The sequence below is a fragment of the Balaenoptera acutorostrata genome, chromosome 6 (genome assembly GCF_949987535.1).
Source record: "Balaenoptera acutorostrata chromosome 6, mBalAcu1.1, whole genome shotgun sequence".
NCBI classification, from domain to species: Eukaryota; Metazoa; Chordata; class Mammalia; order Artiodactyla; family Balaenopteridae; genus Balaenoptera; species Balaenoptera acutorostrata.
Genome location: NC_080069.1, coordinates 12328390 through 12346369, shown reverse-complemented (window position 1 = coordinate 12346369; position 17980 = coordinate 12328390). Strand labels below are relative to the sequence as shown.

The 17980-nt window shown below is 51.0% G+C and overlaps 1 protein-coding gene across 2 annotated transcripts in view; it reads left to right on the top strand.

Annotated features, from left to right (window-relative positions):
* DPYSL2 (dihydropyrimidinase like 2) overlaps positions 1-17980 on the top strand; it is a 115973-nt gene that overhangs the window by 83452 nt on the left and 14541 nt on the right. For both annotated transcript variants that reach the window (XM_007192752.3, XM_007192753.3), the window contains exons 5-8: positions 1463-1524; positions 2037-2117; positions 2660-2728; positions 9206-9326. In XM_007192752.3, the coding sequence (XP_007192814.1) occupies positions 1463-1524; positions 2037-2117; positions 2660-2728; positions 9206-9326 (333 nt within the window). The remainder of the gene's footprint in view (positions 1-1462; positions 1525-2036; positions 2118-2659; positions 2729-9205; positions 9327-17980) is intronic.

Here is a 17980-nt window from a genome sequence, read left to right as displayed (position 1 = left end):
CCATAGATTTGGTAGAAAAAACCTAGAATAAAAATCTGGAGTCTTGGGTTTATCTCTCTGCTCTTCCAGAAGCTAGCTGTATGACCTTGGGCAAATCACTTAAATTTTATGAGTCTCAATTAGGAAAAAAAATCTCACATGAGGGTATTGGGTTAGCTACCTTAAGATTCATTGCAGCCTGAAGGTCCCATGTGAATGAAACTAAGTAACCCTTGACCTTTCTCACTTTTGAGAGTACCAAGACTCAAATGGATTCAATACTTATAATAAATTTACTCCACATCAGCCTGGAGGGTTCCCATAGCAACTGTTGCCTAGCAGGGGACAAGGGCAGGGATGTCCTGAGGCATTGAGCCCAGGCAGCTTCCAGCACCCCCGGCAACTTGAATTAAGCTCCAAGGCTAGCAGGTTGTCAGTACAGTTGTTTACCATTGGGATGAATGTTGAGCAGGGATGTTTGATCTGGTGCCTCTGGAAGCAAGAACTCTAAAATGCCAGGGTGAGAACTGTGACATCTGCTTGTCACACTCACGGCCCTTTTCTTGTTAAAAACGTTTCTTAAAAATCAGCCTGGAAGGCCATCGGTTTACCAGAGAAACAACATTTATTATAGATCTTCACCTGCAGGGTCTTCTAATTCATCTTCTTGTTAAAGTCACAACAGTTAGGAACAACTTTTATGTTTAACTTTTCACTTTTAATTGTGGTAAAATACAACATAGTGTACACTTTACCATGTTAATCATCTTTAAGTGTGCAGTTCAGTGGCATTAAGGACATTCACATTGTTGTGCAGCCATCACCACCATCCATCTGCAGACATTTTTTCATCTTTCCAAAATGAAACTCTGTACCCATTAAACAATAACTTCCCCTTCTCTCTCCTCCCAGCCCCTGGCAACCCCCATTCTACTTTCTGTGTCTATGAATTTGGCCTATAGGTGGAATCCTACAGGATTTGTCCTTTTGTGACTGGCGTGTTCCCCTTAGCAGAATGTCCTCGAGGCTCATCCATATTGTAGCCTGTGTCAAAATTCCCTTCCTTTTTAAGGCTGGATAATATCCCATTGTATGGATGGACCACATTTTGTTTATCCATTCATCCACAGACACATTTTGCTTCCACCTTTTGGCTATTGTGAGTAATGCTGCTGTGAACATGGGTGTACAAATACGGGCAATTTAAAATTTTGATATAGTTTTAACTTTAGAGAAAATTATAAAAATACTAAAAAGAATCCTTATGCACCCTGTTGCCAGATTCGCCAGTTTATATTTTACCACATTCGCTTTATCATTCTCTGTCTCCATCTCTGTCTCTCTTTGTCTCTCCCTCTTTCTCTCTCTGACTTTCTGTCTCTCTGCATACATATGCATAATATTATTACTTCCTTATTCCCTTCCAGATTATTGGTTTATGTATTTGTCACATCTCCACCTCTCTGTTTTGTCTGTCCACTAGGGGTAAATTCCTTCCTCGTGTACATGGCTTTCAAAGATCGCTTCCAGCTAACGGATTCCCAGGTAAGAAAAGCCTGCTCGCTGGCATTCGGTATGTTCGGACCACTGCTGTTGTCTTGAAAGCTGCCTCCAGTGAATGCTCACGGGAAATGGCTGGTGGATGAAGCCCCTGATGTAACTCCCTTTAGGGAGGGTACGAACCCAGTGCCCTGGTCCCCCAGGACAGGTGTTCCACCAGGCTCTGGAATCAGCCACCTGCCGTGGACCAGTGTGACCGAGAGGTGTTCCCCGACCCTCTTCAGCAAACCTGGTGCAGAGAAGGTGTCACCCAAGAGCTTCTCCTAATTCAAGCCCTTTTAGGTTACGCTGCCTCTGTTAATTATCTGTTAATTACCGAGAGGTCCTGCTCTGCCACTTGTGGCCAGAAACACTGCCCTCGGGCGTGTCAGAAAAGCCGGCCTTAATAGAAGCAGCGAGGGGTCCCGGTGCTGGTCCCTGTGGCTGTCAGGGCTGTGGTACTTGTGACCAGGAAGGCAGAGGTCCCCGTCTCTGATCCCACCCCCTCCCTCTTACAGATCTATGAAGTCCTGAGCGTGATCCGGGACATTGGCGCGATTGCCCAAGTCCACGCGGAAAACGGCGACATCATCGCAGAGGTATGTGCTTTCTCTTCATCACCTCGACGTGACCCACAGGGTGAGAGGCAGGCTCGAGAGTGGAGCGGCTTCCATAGCTCAGCTCCAGTGGGGAACAGCGGAGTGACCCAGTGGGACCGTGCACACAGCCTCGCTGACAGCCTCGTGAATGCTGGGGATGCACGTGCCCCTCGGCATCTTCTGGAGGACGTGTAGCCTTTCCACAGAGAGAAGTCCTTCCCCTCGGCGCTGTGACGCGGCTGCCTGTGGAAGTTCCACGTATAGATATTTTACTCTGTAGCCCAGGGCTGGGGACACATTGGCTTTCGGCATCCCAGGGGACAGCTGTACATACTTGGGAGGCTGTAACCGATCTGTCGTAGCTCGGGCAGCACTGAGAGCCGGGTACCGTGCCCTCTCTTCGTGGGGTCTTGGGATGAGGGCTCAGTGGTCAGCGTGCCATCTTGATGCCTTGCCCGAGTAATTTTTACCCACGTCTCAGCAGTCGGAGCCATCTGGGATCCAGCTCCCCCTGACAGCCTGCTTTCCTTTAAACGTTGCAGGAACAACAGAGGATCCTGGATCTGGGCATCACGGGCCCCGAGGGACATGTGCTGAGCCGGCCCGAGGAGGTGAGCGCCTGTTGGATGCAATGCATGAATCCGTGTTCTGGGGCGGGCGCCACCAGAGCCACAGAGAGCCCACTTCCTGCCTGTTGAGAATGGGGCTTCTCGGGTGCTGATTTTGGTCCCTCCGAGAAAGTCACATCACCCACTGAGAAGTGTCTACACAGGCGAAGTGAAGGGTTAGACTGTGCTGTGGGGTAAAGCAGTATGGCTTGTTTAGCCTAAAGATTCCTCTTTCTGTCTCTAATTCTTCAAGCCCTTTCTTGGGTAGACAGACACAAACAGCTTTTTATTAGCATCCAGCAGTTGGGGTTTTGTGGTTCATAAGCCAGGGCCTCCAAAATCTTACCATAAAAGCTCTTCTAAGTGTCTAGAAAGCAGAAGGGGGACTGTAAGGTTTTCCGTGATAAGTCTGCACAGGGTATAACATAATCAGCAGAGTGTGGGAGACAGAATCTTTTAAAATCGAGGAGGGAAGATTCAGAGCAGGGTTCTTGCTGGCCCCGACGTTGAGAGTCACGGTCCTGGGTGGCGAGGCTTGTGAGTGAGAAGGGGGTGCTCACATCTTATGTGGCAGAGAAGCTGTTTTTCTAAATTAGAATCTGTGGCCTCTGAATACTTTTCAGGAGTTGGCTCTTTAATGAAAGGCTCAAGGTCAGGCGTTGGAGGACTTGGCAGCTCTGAGCAGAGGATGCTGGGGGTCTCATGGAAATGAATAGATTTTGTCCTTCCCGGAAAAGAGACAGGCAGAGAGCGCAGATAAAATCATCACAGGAGCGGATGGTGACTTAAAATTAGGATTTTTCCTCCTGGAAACAGGTGGAGGGAGATGCTGGGTGAGAGGGGTATGGATGGGACCAGGGCCCCCAAATTGCAGAACTTTAGGGCCAGGACGTCCCCTCTGAGTCTGGGAAGGGGTCACGTTAGGCCCCGTGGGCTCTGCTCCTCCCAGAAGAAAATGGATTCTGAAGGTGTGGCATTGAAGGAGCCATCAATGGGCTGCCTGGGTCGGGTGAGGTGGCTCGTCTCCCCAGCCTTTTCCCTAGGCTTTGGGGGAGGGAGGGATGAGGCTGGAAAAGGAGAAAGAATGTAGGAAAGAGGCAGAAAAAAGCAAAGGTAGAAGCCACTTAGAATGTCTTGCACACACTGAGGGCCTACAGTTCCTTGTTCTGCCCTTTTACTGCGTGTGAGCACATAGACACACACACAGGTACACACACAGAGTCACAGACACAGACATATGCACAGATACACAGAGTCACAGACACACAGAGACACACACACAGAGACATGCATGTTACAGATATACACACAGACATACGCACAGAGGCACACAGATACATACACAGAGCCACAGACACGCAGTCACACACATGCACATGCACACCAGGGCACCTTCATTACCATCTGAGGCCCTGGGGTCATTTGTCTCAGACGAAAGGATGGAAGCTGTTACATTTTCACTGCTGTGTGGTCCCTCTCCAGGCCCTGGGATGCAGGTCCTTTCACAATCACCAGCCTTACCGCGCGCGCGGAAGAGCTGAACCGGAGCTGGCGCGAGGGTGCAGGAGGCTGAAGTGACCCCTTTAGGCCCCTGTGTTGTTGGCTGCGGGAGCCCCAGGCTGTGACCGTGGCTGGAGGGCAGTGATTTGGGGATGCAGGTCGCGGGAGAGGCAGACAGTCCCAGTAGCCAACGCTAAAAATACCTGAGGCTGGTTTTATACACAAGGGTGCACACACACAAGTGCACACATGTTCACGCACACGTGTACACACAAACACACAATGTGTGTGCACATTCACACACATGCACATACATGTACACGCACACGTGCAGACACCATCTCACTTGCGCAGATACTCCGAAGATTCCTTTCTGTGCCTTTGTTTCCCCTTCAAGACTGGCCTCGGTGATCATTTTAACCGCATCTCCCTGGATAAAGCTGTGGGAGTGGGAAGGGCGGCGCAGGCATGACGGTCCCCAGACCCATCCTCCTTGGAGGTGGCTGGCCCTGCGTTCAGTCTTGAAACAGATTTGGGATCAGGCCTTGGAGCTGCAGGGTCTCCAGGAGAGGCAGCGGGATGTCTCCTCCTTCTTTTCCTTGTAAGCCCCACCGGGAGCTAGCTTTTCCTGAGTACCCAGAGGCGCCAGACACTGTGCGTAACAGCCCACGTTTCGGCTTTAGAGCGTCCTGTGAGGGCAACGCAACACAGCCTCCTTCGCACAACCCCAGGGGGCGCCATTCAGTCCATTGCACGGCTGCATCCAGGGGACCCATTCCGTCCTGCTGCCTGTGTGTGGTGCCGCCCGGAGGTGTCCTGCGGTGAAGTGTGTCCCTCGTGGAAAGAAATCACGGGGGTGTGAAGTTCAGCATCAGAGAGCTAGAAAGTGCAAGCAGTATCCTGCCTGCCCTCCCGACCCCCTCAGTGTGTACACACACACACCCCGGAGCCCAAGCTCAGTGGGAAGCCAGCGGGCCTGTGTAACCAGGTGGCGACACCTGGGGCTGGCCTGCGTTGGAAAGTGGACTCTCGCCTCATCCGGGGGCTGGGCCGGATCAGCTGGGAAGAGGAAGAGGATATTGTCCTCTGAGAAAAGCAAACGCCCCTCTTCCTGATACCCGGGGCTCCTCGTGAGAGCCGCGCGCTTGTTTCCATTTCAGAGCCTTCCCGGGGGCTTGCTTCCGTCTCTCCCGCCGTCTGCTTTGCATCCCCAGGTCCCTGCAAACCCCAAATAGAAAGCAAGCCCGCCCTGGGTTTACTGAACAGGCCAAAGCTATCAGAGGAGAGGGGTCCTGGTTGCTATTTTGACCACAAACATCAAACCTGTTTTTCCACATTGAGGCCCGGGAGACTTCTCTTGTAGCCGCTGTTGCACTGCGAACCTCAGAATCCCCAGCTGTAGATTGGGAAGGCTCCTTTAGGGGCTGGCAGAGCGGCAACGCTCCAACACGGGGAGCTTCTGGCTCCTTGGGAGGGTCCTGTGGTCTCACGAGAGGCTGCTTTGGGGACTTTCTCTTCTGTCTGCTTTCCACGGTCACCTGCCTCTCAGCTGATTCAGAGGCACTGACTCTAGACCGGGCACAGCATGCAGTGCTTCCCCTGAGCAGGTGCACTTCTAGGTCAGCCCTGTGAGCGGCCAGGCACCAGCTGCCCCCTTCTCCCTTGGCTGCTGGGGGTGGTTTTTTAGTTCATCGCCAGGGATCTGTTAACAGTGTGTTAAACCCTCTGTAAGAGATAAAGAGGATAAAACATGGATGCATTCTGAGGGAACTGAGCTTTCGAGTCCGGTAAGGAGATATTGCCAATGCACAAGAAACAGTTAAGAACATCCAAAAATGTAATTCCTTCCTGGTTTTATGATCCATCGCCAGCATCATGACGGTTAACTTGTGCTTGAACCACACAAAACCCGTTCTTCTTTCTGCTGCCCTTTCCAACCCAACCGTGTGAGATTGCCAGTCGGATTTCCCCCAGTTTTCAGCTGAGAAGATTGAAAGGGAGACGATAGGGGATGTGGAAATCTAGAAACCTGCTGTCCGTCAGTGGTACCCAAGCACGTGTTATGATGGAGGCCTGTGGGGGGCATCGAGGTGGATGAGAAAGTGGGCCCTTCTGAGAGGGATTCCAGACAAGCTGGGGAGGAAGGGGGAGATGCAAAGTTAAGTAGGGGCATGGCATATGATGGGGTTCGGAGCCAGTTACAGCTGTAAGACAGGTGTCTGGGGAGTTCCCTGGTGGCCCAGTGATTAGGATTCCTGGCTGGGTTCAGTCCCCGGTCGGGGAACTGAGATCCCACAAGCCATGTGGTGTGACACAAAACAAACAAACAGAACACACACACACACAGACTGGTGTCTGGGAGGAGAGTGGGGCACCGGAGGTAAGGGTGACAGAATTCTTGATGGGGGAGGGAACCTCCTAACCGGGCCTTGAGGTATGGGATGACTGGGGTATGCAGACAGCTGGGGGCCTGGGCCGCAAGGGGAGTGTTGTGTACTGACACTTCTGTGCGTGCTTGTACAGGTTGCTTTGCTCCCTGGACCTTGGGGCGGCTCATCTTTAAAATCAGAAACCAGGGCTTAGGTGACCCCCTAAATCCCTGACAGCTCTGTAAGGAGACAATTACAAAATTTTATTTTTAAACTGTAATACTGTTGTCATAATATTGAAGCCAGAGTTCACTGTGTGTTTATGTTTTTTTTTTTTAATTTATTTATTTTTGGCTGCACTGGGTCTTCGTTGCTGCACGCAGGCTTTCTCTAGTTGCAGCGAGCGGGGGCTACTCTTCATTGTGGTGCGTGGGCTTCTCATTGTGGTGGCTTCTCTTGTTGTGGAGCATGGGCTCTAGGCGCACGGGCTTCAGTAGTTGCGGCACGCAGGCTCAGTAGTTGTGGTGCACGGGCTTAGTTGCTCCAAGGCATGTGGGATCTTCCCGGACCAGGGCTCGAACCCATGTCCCCTGCATTGGCAGGCGGATTCTTAACCACTGTGCCACCAGGGAAGCCCTGTGTGTTTATGTTTAACATAAGACGGTTTATGTTTAATATCGGAGGCATACACATACATGTACACCAGAACGGTACACGTGGATCCTTCCATGGTTCTGGGTGAAAGGTGGAGACATGGGGATTACATGACCTTCTCTCTCCGCGAGGTGACCTTAGAGCCTCTGCCCTCACTGCAGGCCTGTTGTCCGACTAGGGGGTGGGGAGGGCTCAGAGCTCACCTTCCAGCGGATGAGCCAATCCAGACAGGGCCCTGGGACCCAGATTCTCCCACCAAACCAGTCTTCACAGAAGCCAGTGCCCCAGGGTAGGGCCCCCTAGAACGGGCACTTCTGCTCCATTTACTGCCTAATCAGCATGACTGTGCATTCTGGTTCACCCGGGGCAGTCCTGGTCCAAACCCGTCGCCCCGTGAAGTTATGAATAGCGCCTCTGTTCGCTTTCAGAAGAGTCTGGGTTGGGACAGTGAATTTGGGCAGTCGCCCGCACCCCTGGAACCCATGCAGCTTCTAGTGGCGTCCTGTTTGCATTTCACCCTGTGGACTTTTATGGTGACCGCGGAGATGCAAGACGTCCGTCCTCTGTGCTGCCTGGGCTAGAGGCCCTTGTGTTGCAACTGGAGCCCAGGAGAGGGGAGGCTGATTGTTCAGCTATGCCAGGAATTAAAAACACTTGGATGTTTAATGAGCTTTTTCAAGAGCTGTTTGGTTTGCCTTTGGGTCTCGAGACATCTCTCTTCACATAGCTGAAGCCCAAGAGACCAAATGTGAAACATGTCCTCGTATATTAAATTAGATCACCCCTTAGCGCAGTTGCAGAACTTCAGCTCTTGGCCGAGCTGCCGTAGAGACTGGTTAGCTAAGATGATTCAGTCCAGAGCTTTGGTCATTTCTTATGAAAAGTAGCAGCTCTTTATGGAACAGCCTAGCTTTAACCATTAACCCAAAATGAAGTCACTTATTTGCTCAGTAAACATTTTTGAGCACCTGCTGGGTACCAGGTGCTACCCCGGGAGAACTGCCTGGAGGATGCAAAAAACCAAGGAAGACCCAGTCCCTTGCCTGGAAGAGCTGAAGCCAGCCTTTTTGCCAGGATTCGGGAGGGAGCAAAAGGCTTTCTGAGGTCCTCTGTTACATCGTCTCACTTGCTCCTTCAGCTTCTCATGCTAAGCACACACTGCTGATTCCCCTGTACGATATAACGGTCTAAGAACTAGTCTCACCTGATCAGGTATTTAGCAGTAATCCCTTGGGGTCTTTGGGACATCATTCACTGAAGCATCAGGTTTAAAGAATCAGGTTACTGGTTAGAGCAGCCCTCCCGTCTTGTGCTGAAGGGTGTACCAGTCTGTGGCTGGTAATGATCGGTTTGCCTATACAGAGGGACCTTTGGTTTAAACAAATCTGCCTGCTCTGTTCCCAGAGCCCTGTGAGGTCGCATTGTTTCTTGGGTGATGCTGGCTTCATTTGTGGGCGTGGGACAGAAGCCCAGCTCAGAAATTCCACCGCTGAGTGTTTTGACTGGAAACCATGCCCCTGGAGTGAATGCACCAAACTGGGAGCCATTCGTTTCCAAGCATGGCGGTTCTCAAACATGAGCAAGTGTAAATATCACCTGGGGTCCGTAAGAGCCACATTTCTGGGTCCCACCCCCAGAGTTACTGATCCTGTGGGTCTGGGGAAGGGCCCGAGGCACCTGAGAATCTGCATGTCTTACGGACCCCCGGCTGATGCTGACCACGCTTAGAACCATCCACACGGGCCGGGAAGGAATTGCCCCGTCCTTTCAACCAATCAGTACTGAGTGACACTGGGCAAGTCACGTCCCCCGCCTGCAGTGCCCCTCAAGGTAGAGCCCTGAGGACACAGTGGTCTCTGGTTCATCGTGGCCTCTCCCGGTGGGGGGAGGGTAGAGACGGGCTCAGGGAACAGACTGAGTGTGGGTACATTTCTCACGCTTGGATGCCCTACTGCAGGTCGAGGCTGAAGCCGTGAACCGTTCCATCACCATAGCCAACCAGACCAACTGCCCCCTGTACGTCACCAAGGTGATGAGCAAGAGCGCCGCGGAAGTCATCGCCCAGGCCCGGAAGAAAGGTAAGTGCTGCCTGCGGTCTGACTGCGCGCAGGTTCCAGAGGGGAGGGGGACGGGGTGAGGGGGGAGGGGGAGGGCTGCTTTTCCAACCCCTCCTGCCAAGTGGGTCGCCCTGCTCTCCTCACGTTCCAGCATTAACCTAATTACAGCTGGGCACGGCGGGGAGCTCCAGTTCCTTGCTTGTGTTCCGGGGCCACGGCCGTGTTGGTATCTATTTAAAGCCGCGCACAGCACAGGGTGGGTGGACGGGCACACTTGCCTCCTGCCCCCACTTCTGTAGAGAAGTTGGAGTTAATTTGATGCAGTCTAAATGGACCAGACACATACACAGATGACGTCAGTCCATGTGCCACAGAATCCTGGGGAACATTCTATTGCTAAATACCGTTCCCCTCCGTGGCTGGTAGTGATTTCCGCTGGGGTGTGTTAGAGAGTCTCATGGGGGCGTAGGATGGGAATTTTGCCCTGGCCGCCCTCGTGTCCTGTTCTCCTTGTGCTGGAGTGGCTCTCTGTAGTTTATAGCGATATATTCTGGGCTGAGGCTGGTCCTCTGTTCCAGCGGGAAGGTTCTTGGAAACTAATTTACTAAGTGCTGCTTCCAGAAGATGTGCTGTGAGCCCCTTATCCATTATGAATGCAGCACAGCCCTACTGAACCTGCCTTTGACTGTGAGTACGGGTAATCACACCACGTGGTCTGTGCTTGGGCGTGTAGCTCCGCTTACAGAAAGAAAGCCTGATCCTGTTTAGTGGACTTGGGGTGGATCTTGGCTGGATCAGAACATGAGTATCATAGAAGAGTCCTCCCTCCCTCCCTCCCTCCTTTCTTCCTTCCTCCCTCTTTCCCCATTTTATTTCCCAACCCGATTACCTCTTCGCATTTCTCCAGCTCGGTGTCTCCATTTCTCTCTTGACTTTCTTCTAGCTTTCTCCTGGTCTCTGTACCACTTTCTTGGTGTCTCTCTCTCCCTCCCCACGACCTCTCATTCTTTTTCGATTCCTTTATCTCTCTCCATGTGTCTTTCTTTCTCTGTCAGCAAGGGAGCAGTCTGACCTCTCTGGTTTGTTTCTGGTTCTCTGTGGGATGTGATCCACATGGATCCGGATTTTTTCACTGGTGGGTGAGTTGGTGCAAGACTTAGAACAAATTGCTCAATGACCACTGAGTCAGCCTCTCCCAGGAGCTGATAGCCTCTAGATGGACCCAGCAATGAATTCCTAGCCCCTGTTCTTTGCAGCTCCCCTGGGGTCTTTGTCCTTAGGCTCTTCGTGAAATGGTTGCTGCGTTACCAGTTTTTTGGAAACCTGCCCTCTCCTGGCAGCTAGAAGGAACTGCCTTTCTGAAATGGAACATTCACTTAGAATCAGCTCTGAGTTGTTTCTAGGAGACACGTGGATGATTACTGCCGGTGACCCTCCCTCACCTGGGCCCTTTATCACCCAGACACACATCTGCAATACGGGAATCAGCCTCAGCACCCAGCGCTAATCACAGAATCGCTGCTTCCATGTAGCGGGGTGGAGTGGACAGCTGGCTCGACGTGTGCAAAGGGGAAGTTGGGGGCAGCTTATCTTAGGAACCGTACCATACCCAGATGAAAATAAGAGAAAGAAAGTTAAGCGAACATTTTAATATAGTTTTAATATAATTCAACATTCAATTTAGCAGAATTTAAACACCGAGGCCATGTTTTCCAATTCGGATTCTCACTTGTCTGAATTTCAAGATGGAGGTGTCCCGGTTCTGGGGCAGGTGGCACTGGCCCTGCTCGGGGGCTGCAGAGGGGGCTCTGGGCTCCAGGCCTCTCTGCCGGCAGTGCCGCGGCTTCTCCTTTCCGTGTCTCAGTTTTCCCAACTGAAGATGCGGAGCTGGAGTCCAGGCCCTCTCAGATACCTGCGACTCAGCGCCCCAGGATGTCCCTCTGTTGTCTTTATGACTTAGACCCTGTGTGTGTATTGGGGGCTGAGCACCAAGAAGGGACCACTTCCAGTCTATTCATTTAGAACCTTCGGGGTGTGAGTCCAACTGTGCCTGCTTTGTGGTTCCCAGGGCGGCTCTTGCATTCAGACAGGGGCCCTGTAGCCCTTGAAAGCCTTTGCTTTAGATGAACTTGAGCTGCCAGAAAGGAATTTCCAGTGCATCTGGGTGCTAATGAGCAAGAAGGAGAAATCCTCACCTGCTTGTAGGCGCTTAGGTTCTTTCCATCTTGTCGGAACTTCATAACAACTTTGGGAGGTGGCCGGGGCAGGAATTTCTGCGCTTTGTTTTACTTTGCAGCTGAGTAAACTGAAGCTCAGAGCTGGTGAGTGGTGGAATTGGGCTTTGGTGGTCGGCATCTGACCTCGGGCCATGAAGGTCTGCATTAATGTTTGACTCACCTTCATGCTTTGAGATTATTTTAATATGGGAAATGCTGTGACCATCTCCTTCTCGGTATCTGCTGGGGTTTAGTTCCTCAACAAACTGGGTAGAAACTGGAGTCTGACACCCAACAGAGTCATGGATAATATTGAAGCAAGGATTTCCCCAGTGACCAAGAAGAAAAACAACATAAAGCTGTATTGAGCGTTAGGGCTCTGGGATCAGTATCCTGTCCTGGATCAAATCCCAGCTCCGCGAGGCACTAGCAAGTGATGGTGGGCAGGTGACTTACCACCTCTAGGTCTCATTTTCCATCTGCAGGGGAAGATAGTAGTGGTGACAAAGGCAAAAGGATGATGCTTAAATGAGATAATGCACGTTAAGGGCTGTGTAATAACGGTACCTGCTACTGTGATGATTAAAGAGTGAAGGGCTGGTTTAACTTTGGGCTTGTTAGAAAAGCAGAGCAAGGGGCAAGGATTTTCTGCTGAGGATTGTTTTTCAGCTTCAGGTGGCTTCTTCTGGACCCTGGAGGCAGGTATGGGACACTGCCTACATGCTATGGCTCCTTTTCTTCGTCTGTAAAATAGAAAGTTCCCTTATTTATTCCACAAACTTTTACTATGTGATACTTAAGGCATTTGAGCTGGAGGTGAGAAATGGTCCCAGCCCTGTTAGCTCCTTTACTAGCAGTGGGAGGGTGCAGGAGCAGACGGTCACATGGGAAATAGTTCATCAAAGAGGCGCGAGCCAAGTATGGTTAGAGCACAGGGGAAGGCGCCACTGTTCACAGACACGCACTGCAGCCCTGGTCTTAGAGGGGTCAGGCTGCGTAAAACGACTCAACGTCTCTCTGCGACTGTGAGCTGTTGAGAAACCAGAATCCCATCAATGGCTGGCGCAGTAGCATCTCCCCTCACGGGGCTCCGTGTGCCTCCCACCCAGAGACCTGCAGGTCCTAAATCCAAGACAGGAGGTGTTTAGGTAAGTGAAGGTGTGAGACAGAGCGTCAGTGAGGACTGTTTCCACGGGGCTGCCTTGCCCGTGCTTCTTCCTTCATTCTGTGTCCTTCCACAGGACAGCGTGTCACCAACCCCACTCTGCAGATAAGGAAATGAAGACACAGCCAGCACCACGATACCCTGGGCAGTTTTCACTCTTCAAAAGAACTTAGACACAGGTCGATGTAATAATAGGCTCATGTCACGGAAAGGAAACTGCAATGCGGAAATTGACTATCTTGCCCCAGGTCATCCAGCCCGTGGGAAATAGAACCCTTAGTTCCAGGCTCCGGGCCGGCTCTCTCTCCACTGAGGATCCAGTGTCGGGATTTCTCACAAACAGGCACCCTCCGACTGCATTTTGTCCACGTGAGGGGTCGAGCATAGCGCTGATGCCTTCCGAGTGTGAGTGGTGCGCGTAGGCAGTGCCCGATGACCTCATCCGGTGCACACCCCTCCCCCTCCTCCCCCCTCCCCACCCCCGGAACCCAGATGCAGAAACGTTCACAACCCAAACATGAGACGAGACTTCCTATGCCCTGCGGGTCAGTAGGAATGGTGGCGGTGTAATGAGAAGCACATGGTCACGGGCCCCGTGAGGACTGACCCAACCTGGGGACGATTCCTTCGTGTTAAGTTAATGCACAACCTAGTAATCTTGAACCCAGAGAGTGGCCCATGGGTTGGGCTGTGAATGTTATAAAATCTCACCAAGATCTGTGTTGGTCAGGGCTCTGGAGAAACACAACCAATCTCTCTCTCCCTCTCTCCCTCTCCCTCTCTCTCTCTCTCTCTCTCTCTCTCTCTCTCTCTCACACACACACACACACACACACACACACACACACATTTTAAGGAATTGGCTCATGCGATATGGGCACTGGCACGTCTGGAGTCTGCAGGGTGGGCTGGCAGGCTGGAGACTCGGAAACGTTGACATTGCAGCGGAATGCCCTCACCTTAATGGCAGATGCTTGCAAGTTGGGAATTCAATTCAGCCACTTGCAGGGTGAGACTCTGGGTTCAGTTTTCAGCTGGTTTAGCTCTGAGGCTACTGGAGATGAGGATGTCTTTTGGGGCAGATGTAGAAACTTTTGGGTCATTTATGGGACCCTTGAGCTGGGAATTTGAATCCCTGAGTCATCCTTGTCTTTTCTCACTTTGTCCAGTGCAATTAGGAACAACCAGCTAATCTTGTTATACTCAATTTGACAAAAATGTTCTAAGGTGTCAAATACACAGTTACCCAGAACTTTGCCTGTTCTAAGTACCTGCTGTGGTGTTTTGTGCATTTCTTTTGCCCCATCACGCCATGTACTATCAGTGCTCTCTTAACTACTGGGAGTGGAGTCGTTAGTGCTTTAAGTCACATCAGATTAGAGAGCCAATTTCAGAAACCCCAGAGCCAATTCAGAAAACTTTAAGAGTCTGTTCCTTTAGAACCACTCTTGATACCAAAATCTGACAGGGTTCTCCATGGACAGGTGCCGGGGTGTTGAGTTCTGGCCTGGGGTCTCTGAGAGGAGAGGGAGAGTGGTGTGTGTATGTATTTGTATAGTGTTTTTTTTTTTTTTTTTTTTGGCCGTGCCAAGGGGCATGCGGGATCTTAGTTCCCTGACCAGGGATTGAACCCAGCGCCCCCTGCAGTGGAAGCGCAGAGTCTTAACCACTGGACCCGCCAGGGAAGTCCCAGTGTTTGTGTAGTTTTTCACTGTGCTTTTGTGGCTGTGTTTTGAAATACATACACGCGCGTGCGCGCGCGCACACACACACACACACACACACACACACACACACGATTTTCCGTTGTTTCTGCTCTGGGTTTGTCCTCTTGCTTCTCGTTCATGGGAAATGACTAACCGTCCGGATGGAAGCTGTCAAACATATCTAACCCCCAGCCTTCCTTTATTCTTCATGAATGCGCTCAGTCCCATTGTAAATAAACACCACCCCCAGCCCTGCTGTTCCCAGCCATCCTAGGGAGCCTGCCAAAGGCTGGCCTGGGATCACAGCCTTCAGTTTAGACTTTCCCCGCAGAAGGAGAGCATGAAGGTCTAACTGCCACCAAGAAAACATCAGCAGTGTGTTTGGAGGAGGGCAGAAAGGCCAGTGAAGCCTGTTTGGTGGTTTATTATTATTAGTGGTAATTATTTCCGGCATGCAGTGCAGCGGTGTCTGTGGCCTGACTGAGGTCCAGAAGCCCATTCATGGCTGTCTTAGGTACAGTGTTTATAAAACGGGCGGAGGTGGAGGCCTCCTCAGGACGATGTAACTCCTGCCCTGCCTTTGGGGGTTGAAGAGAAGAAAACCCAAAAGACAGCAAGGACCTCTGAATCCCTGAACAGGGCAAAGCAGGAATGAGCTGCAAAGATGGCTTTCTCCCTGACTTACTTCACTCTGTATGACAGACTCTAGTAAGTCAGAAAGAGAAAAACAAATATCGTATATTAACGCATATATGTGGAATCTAGAAAAATGGTACAGCTGAACCTATTTGCAGGGCAGGAATAGAGATGCAGACATAGAGAATGGACATGTGGACACAAGGGGGAAGGGGAGGGTGGGAAGAATTGGGAGATTGGGATTGACATATATACACTACCATGTGTAAAACAGATAGCTAGTGGGAACCTGCTGTATAGCACAGGGAGCTCAGCTCAGTGCTCTGTGATGACCTAGATGGGTGGGATGAGGCGGGGAGTGACAGGAAGGTCCAGGAGGGAGGAGATACAGGTATACATATAGCTGTCACTTCGTCGTACAGCAGAGACTAACACAACATTGTAAAGCAGCTATACTCCAATTTAAAAGAAAAGAAAGATGCCTTTCTCCCTTTAAGTGCCCACATCTTTGCTGGGCCCCCGGCCCAGGAGTCCTGGCTCAGCCTTGGTCTGAGGAGGCAGGTCTGGTCAGCAATGGCCTTGAATTCTGACCCATTTCTGGGTTTTGCATAGGCTGAAGGCCGAGTTCATTCCCTTGTGGCGAGGTGCATGGGCCGGTGCACGGAGGGGATGGGCCCTGTCTCCTCTACCAGCTCCTCCACCCCAATCTGAGTTGTATTTTGCAGAGTGAGATGCAGGCCGAGGTCAAGGGCACTCACACTTGTAGGATTCAGGACACATTCCAGGAACCAGCCCCTCCTTGTACTCAAGTTTCCAAAGGCAGGACTGAAGTGCAGATCCAGAGAGAGGATGTGGAATATCGAGTTACTGGGGAAGATCAGGAAACTTCTGATGCTCGTCCAAGGATTTCCAAAGACTGGCAGCCACTCTTTTTCTCCAGGCAGTTCTGTCTCTTGATTGATTTCATGTCGACAAAGCCAGGAAACCTTTAGGATTTCGGGTCCTTTGTTTTCCTAGTGACTCGCCCAGACCTCACCTTCATGCTCAGTCAATAGCCAGTGGGACCTCCAGACCTGGCTGGGTTGGAAGAGTTACCCTCAGTTCAGCCAATTCTGGCCGATGCTCCAGCCGAAAACTGTGGCCCTTGGGGGAGCTGGGGCCTGCTCAGCCATTTGCATTTCATAGACATGTACCTGACAGCGGCCAAGGCCTTCTTGTTGAGGGGTTTTACTACTTTGAGATGAGCTAGAGCGGGTTTTGCAGCTGCCCAGCAGCTCCTCTACCCAATCCTGCCTGGGAGGCTTTGAGTAGGTCAGGAACGCTGGGGACCTTCCAGGTGATTCTGAGTGTTGCCCTTCTCTTCCTGGGGGGGGGGGTTCCTTCAGAGGGAGGCTTCCCCTGGGTTCTGGAGCCCTCCCTCCTGCTCGGGGATTGTCACCGATTTCCTCAAGTGAGCTGCCTGCCAGGCCTCTAACACTCCCTGGTGGAACAGAGCATCCTTTGTGAAATTCCTGAGGCTGGGGTCAGGGTAGGGGGCCAGCTCCCAGAGCCAGCTCTCGGGGCAGCGGCTGTCCCAGAGTGGGTGTAGTGCTGTGTTACCAAGAGATAAAGTCTTGGAAAAGGCCGCGGAGAGGAAAGGAGACACATTCCAGACTGAGGAGTGTTTGGCCTTGAGGGCCCTGGGTTTGGAGAAAAGGGCCCACTTGGCAGGATCACAGTGCGGGGTAGGGGAGCCCTTGGTGGGAGCAGGTAGAAGAGGTGAATTCCCGGTGGTGGTGAGGCTGGCCTGGGGTCAAACTCCAGCTCTGATGTCTTTACTTAATAAAACATCTCACCCTTCAATCAGTTCAACACACATTTATTGAGTCACTTTCCTAAGGGTATCTCCATCAAGTGGAAAAATCAAAAATTGATTATTTCTTTAAAAATTGTATCGGGGGCTTCCCTGGTGGCGCAGTGGTTGAGAATCTGCCCGCCAACGCAGGGGACATGGGTTCGAGCCCTGGTCTGGGAGGATCCCACATGCCGCGGAGCAACTAGGCCAGTGAGCCACAACTACTGAGCCTGCGCGTCTGGAGCCTGTGCTCCGCAACAAGAGAGGCCGAGATAGTGAGAGGCCCGCACACCGCGATGAAGAGTGGCCCCCGCTCGCCGCAACTAGAAAAAGCCCTCGCACAGAAACAAAGACCCAACGCAGCCAAAAATAAATAAGTAAATAAGTAAATTTATTTAAAAAAAAAATTTAAAAAAAAAATTGTATCGGCGTGTAGTTGATTTACAATGTTGTGTTAGTTTCAGGTATGCAGCAAAGTGATTCAATTATGCATATACATATATTCATTCTTTTTCAGATTCTTTCCCCATAAAGGTTCCTACAGAATACTGAGTAGAGTTCCCTGTGCTGTACAGTAGGTCCTTGTTGCCTATCTATTTTGTATATAGTAGTGTGTATATGTTAATCCCAAACTCCTAATTTATCCCTCCCCGCCACGTTTCCCCTTTGGTAACCATAAGTTTGTTTTTGAAATCTGTGAGTCTGTTTCTGTTTTGTAAATAAGTTCATTTGTATCATTTTTTAAAAATTAGATTCCACCTATGAGTGATACCATATGATATTTGTCTTTCTCTGTCTGAAAAATCAAAAAATTTAAAACTGAATGATTATTGGATTATTGGAGTGGAGGACAGGGTGGAGTTTTTGGATGATGGTAGAGAAGAGACCAGTTTTGATGTGAGGCCGGCTAATGAAAGGCATGAGATGCTTCAGTGAGAAGTTTGTTTCTATCCTTGAAGTCAGAAGGTCTCCTTGGGAGGATTTTATGCAAGAGAGTGACACGGGAAGATTATGTTTTAGGAAGATCACTCTGCAAGTGCCATGGAGAATGGATGAAGAGGTGGGGAAGGAGGTGAGCTGGGGAGAAATGATGAAGTCCTGATTTTTTTTGTTTTTTT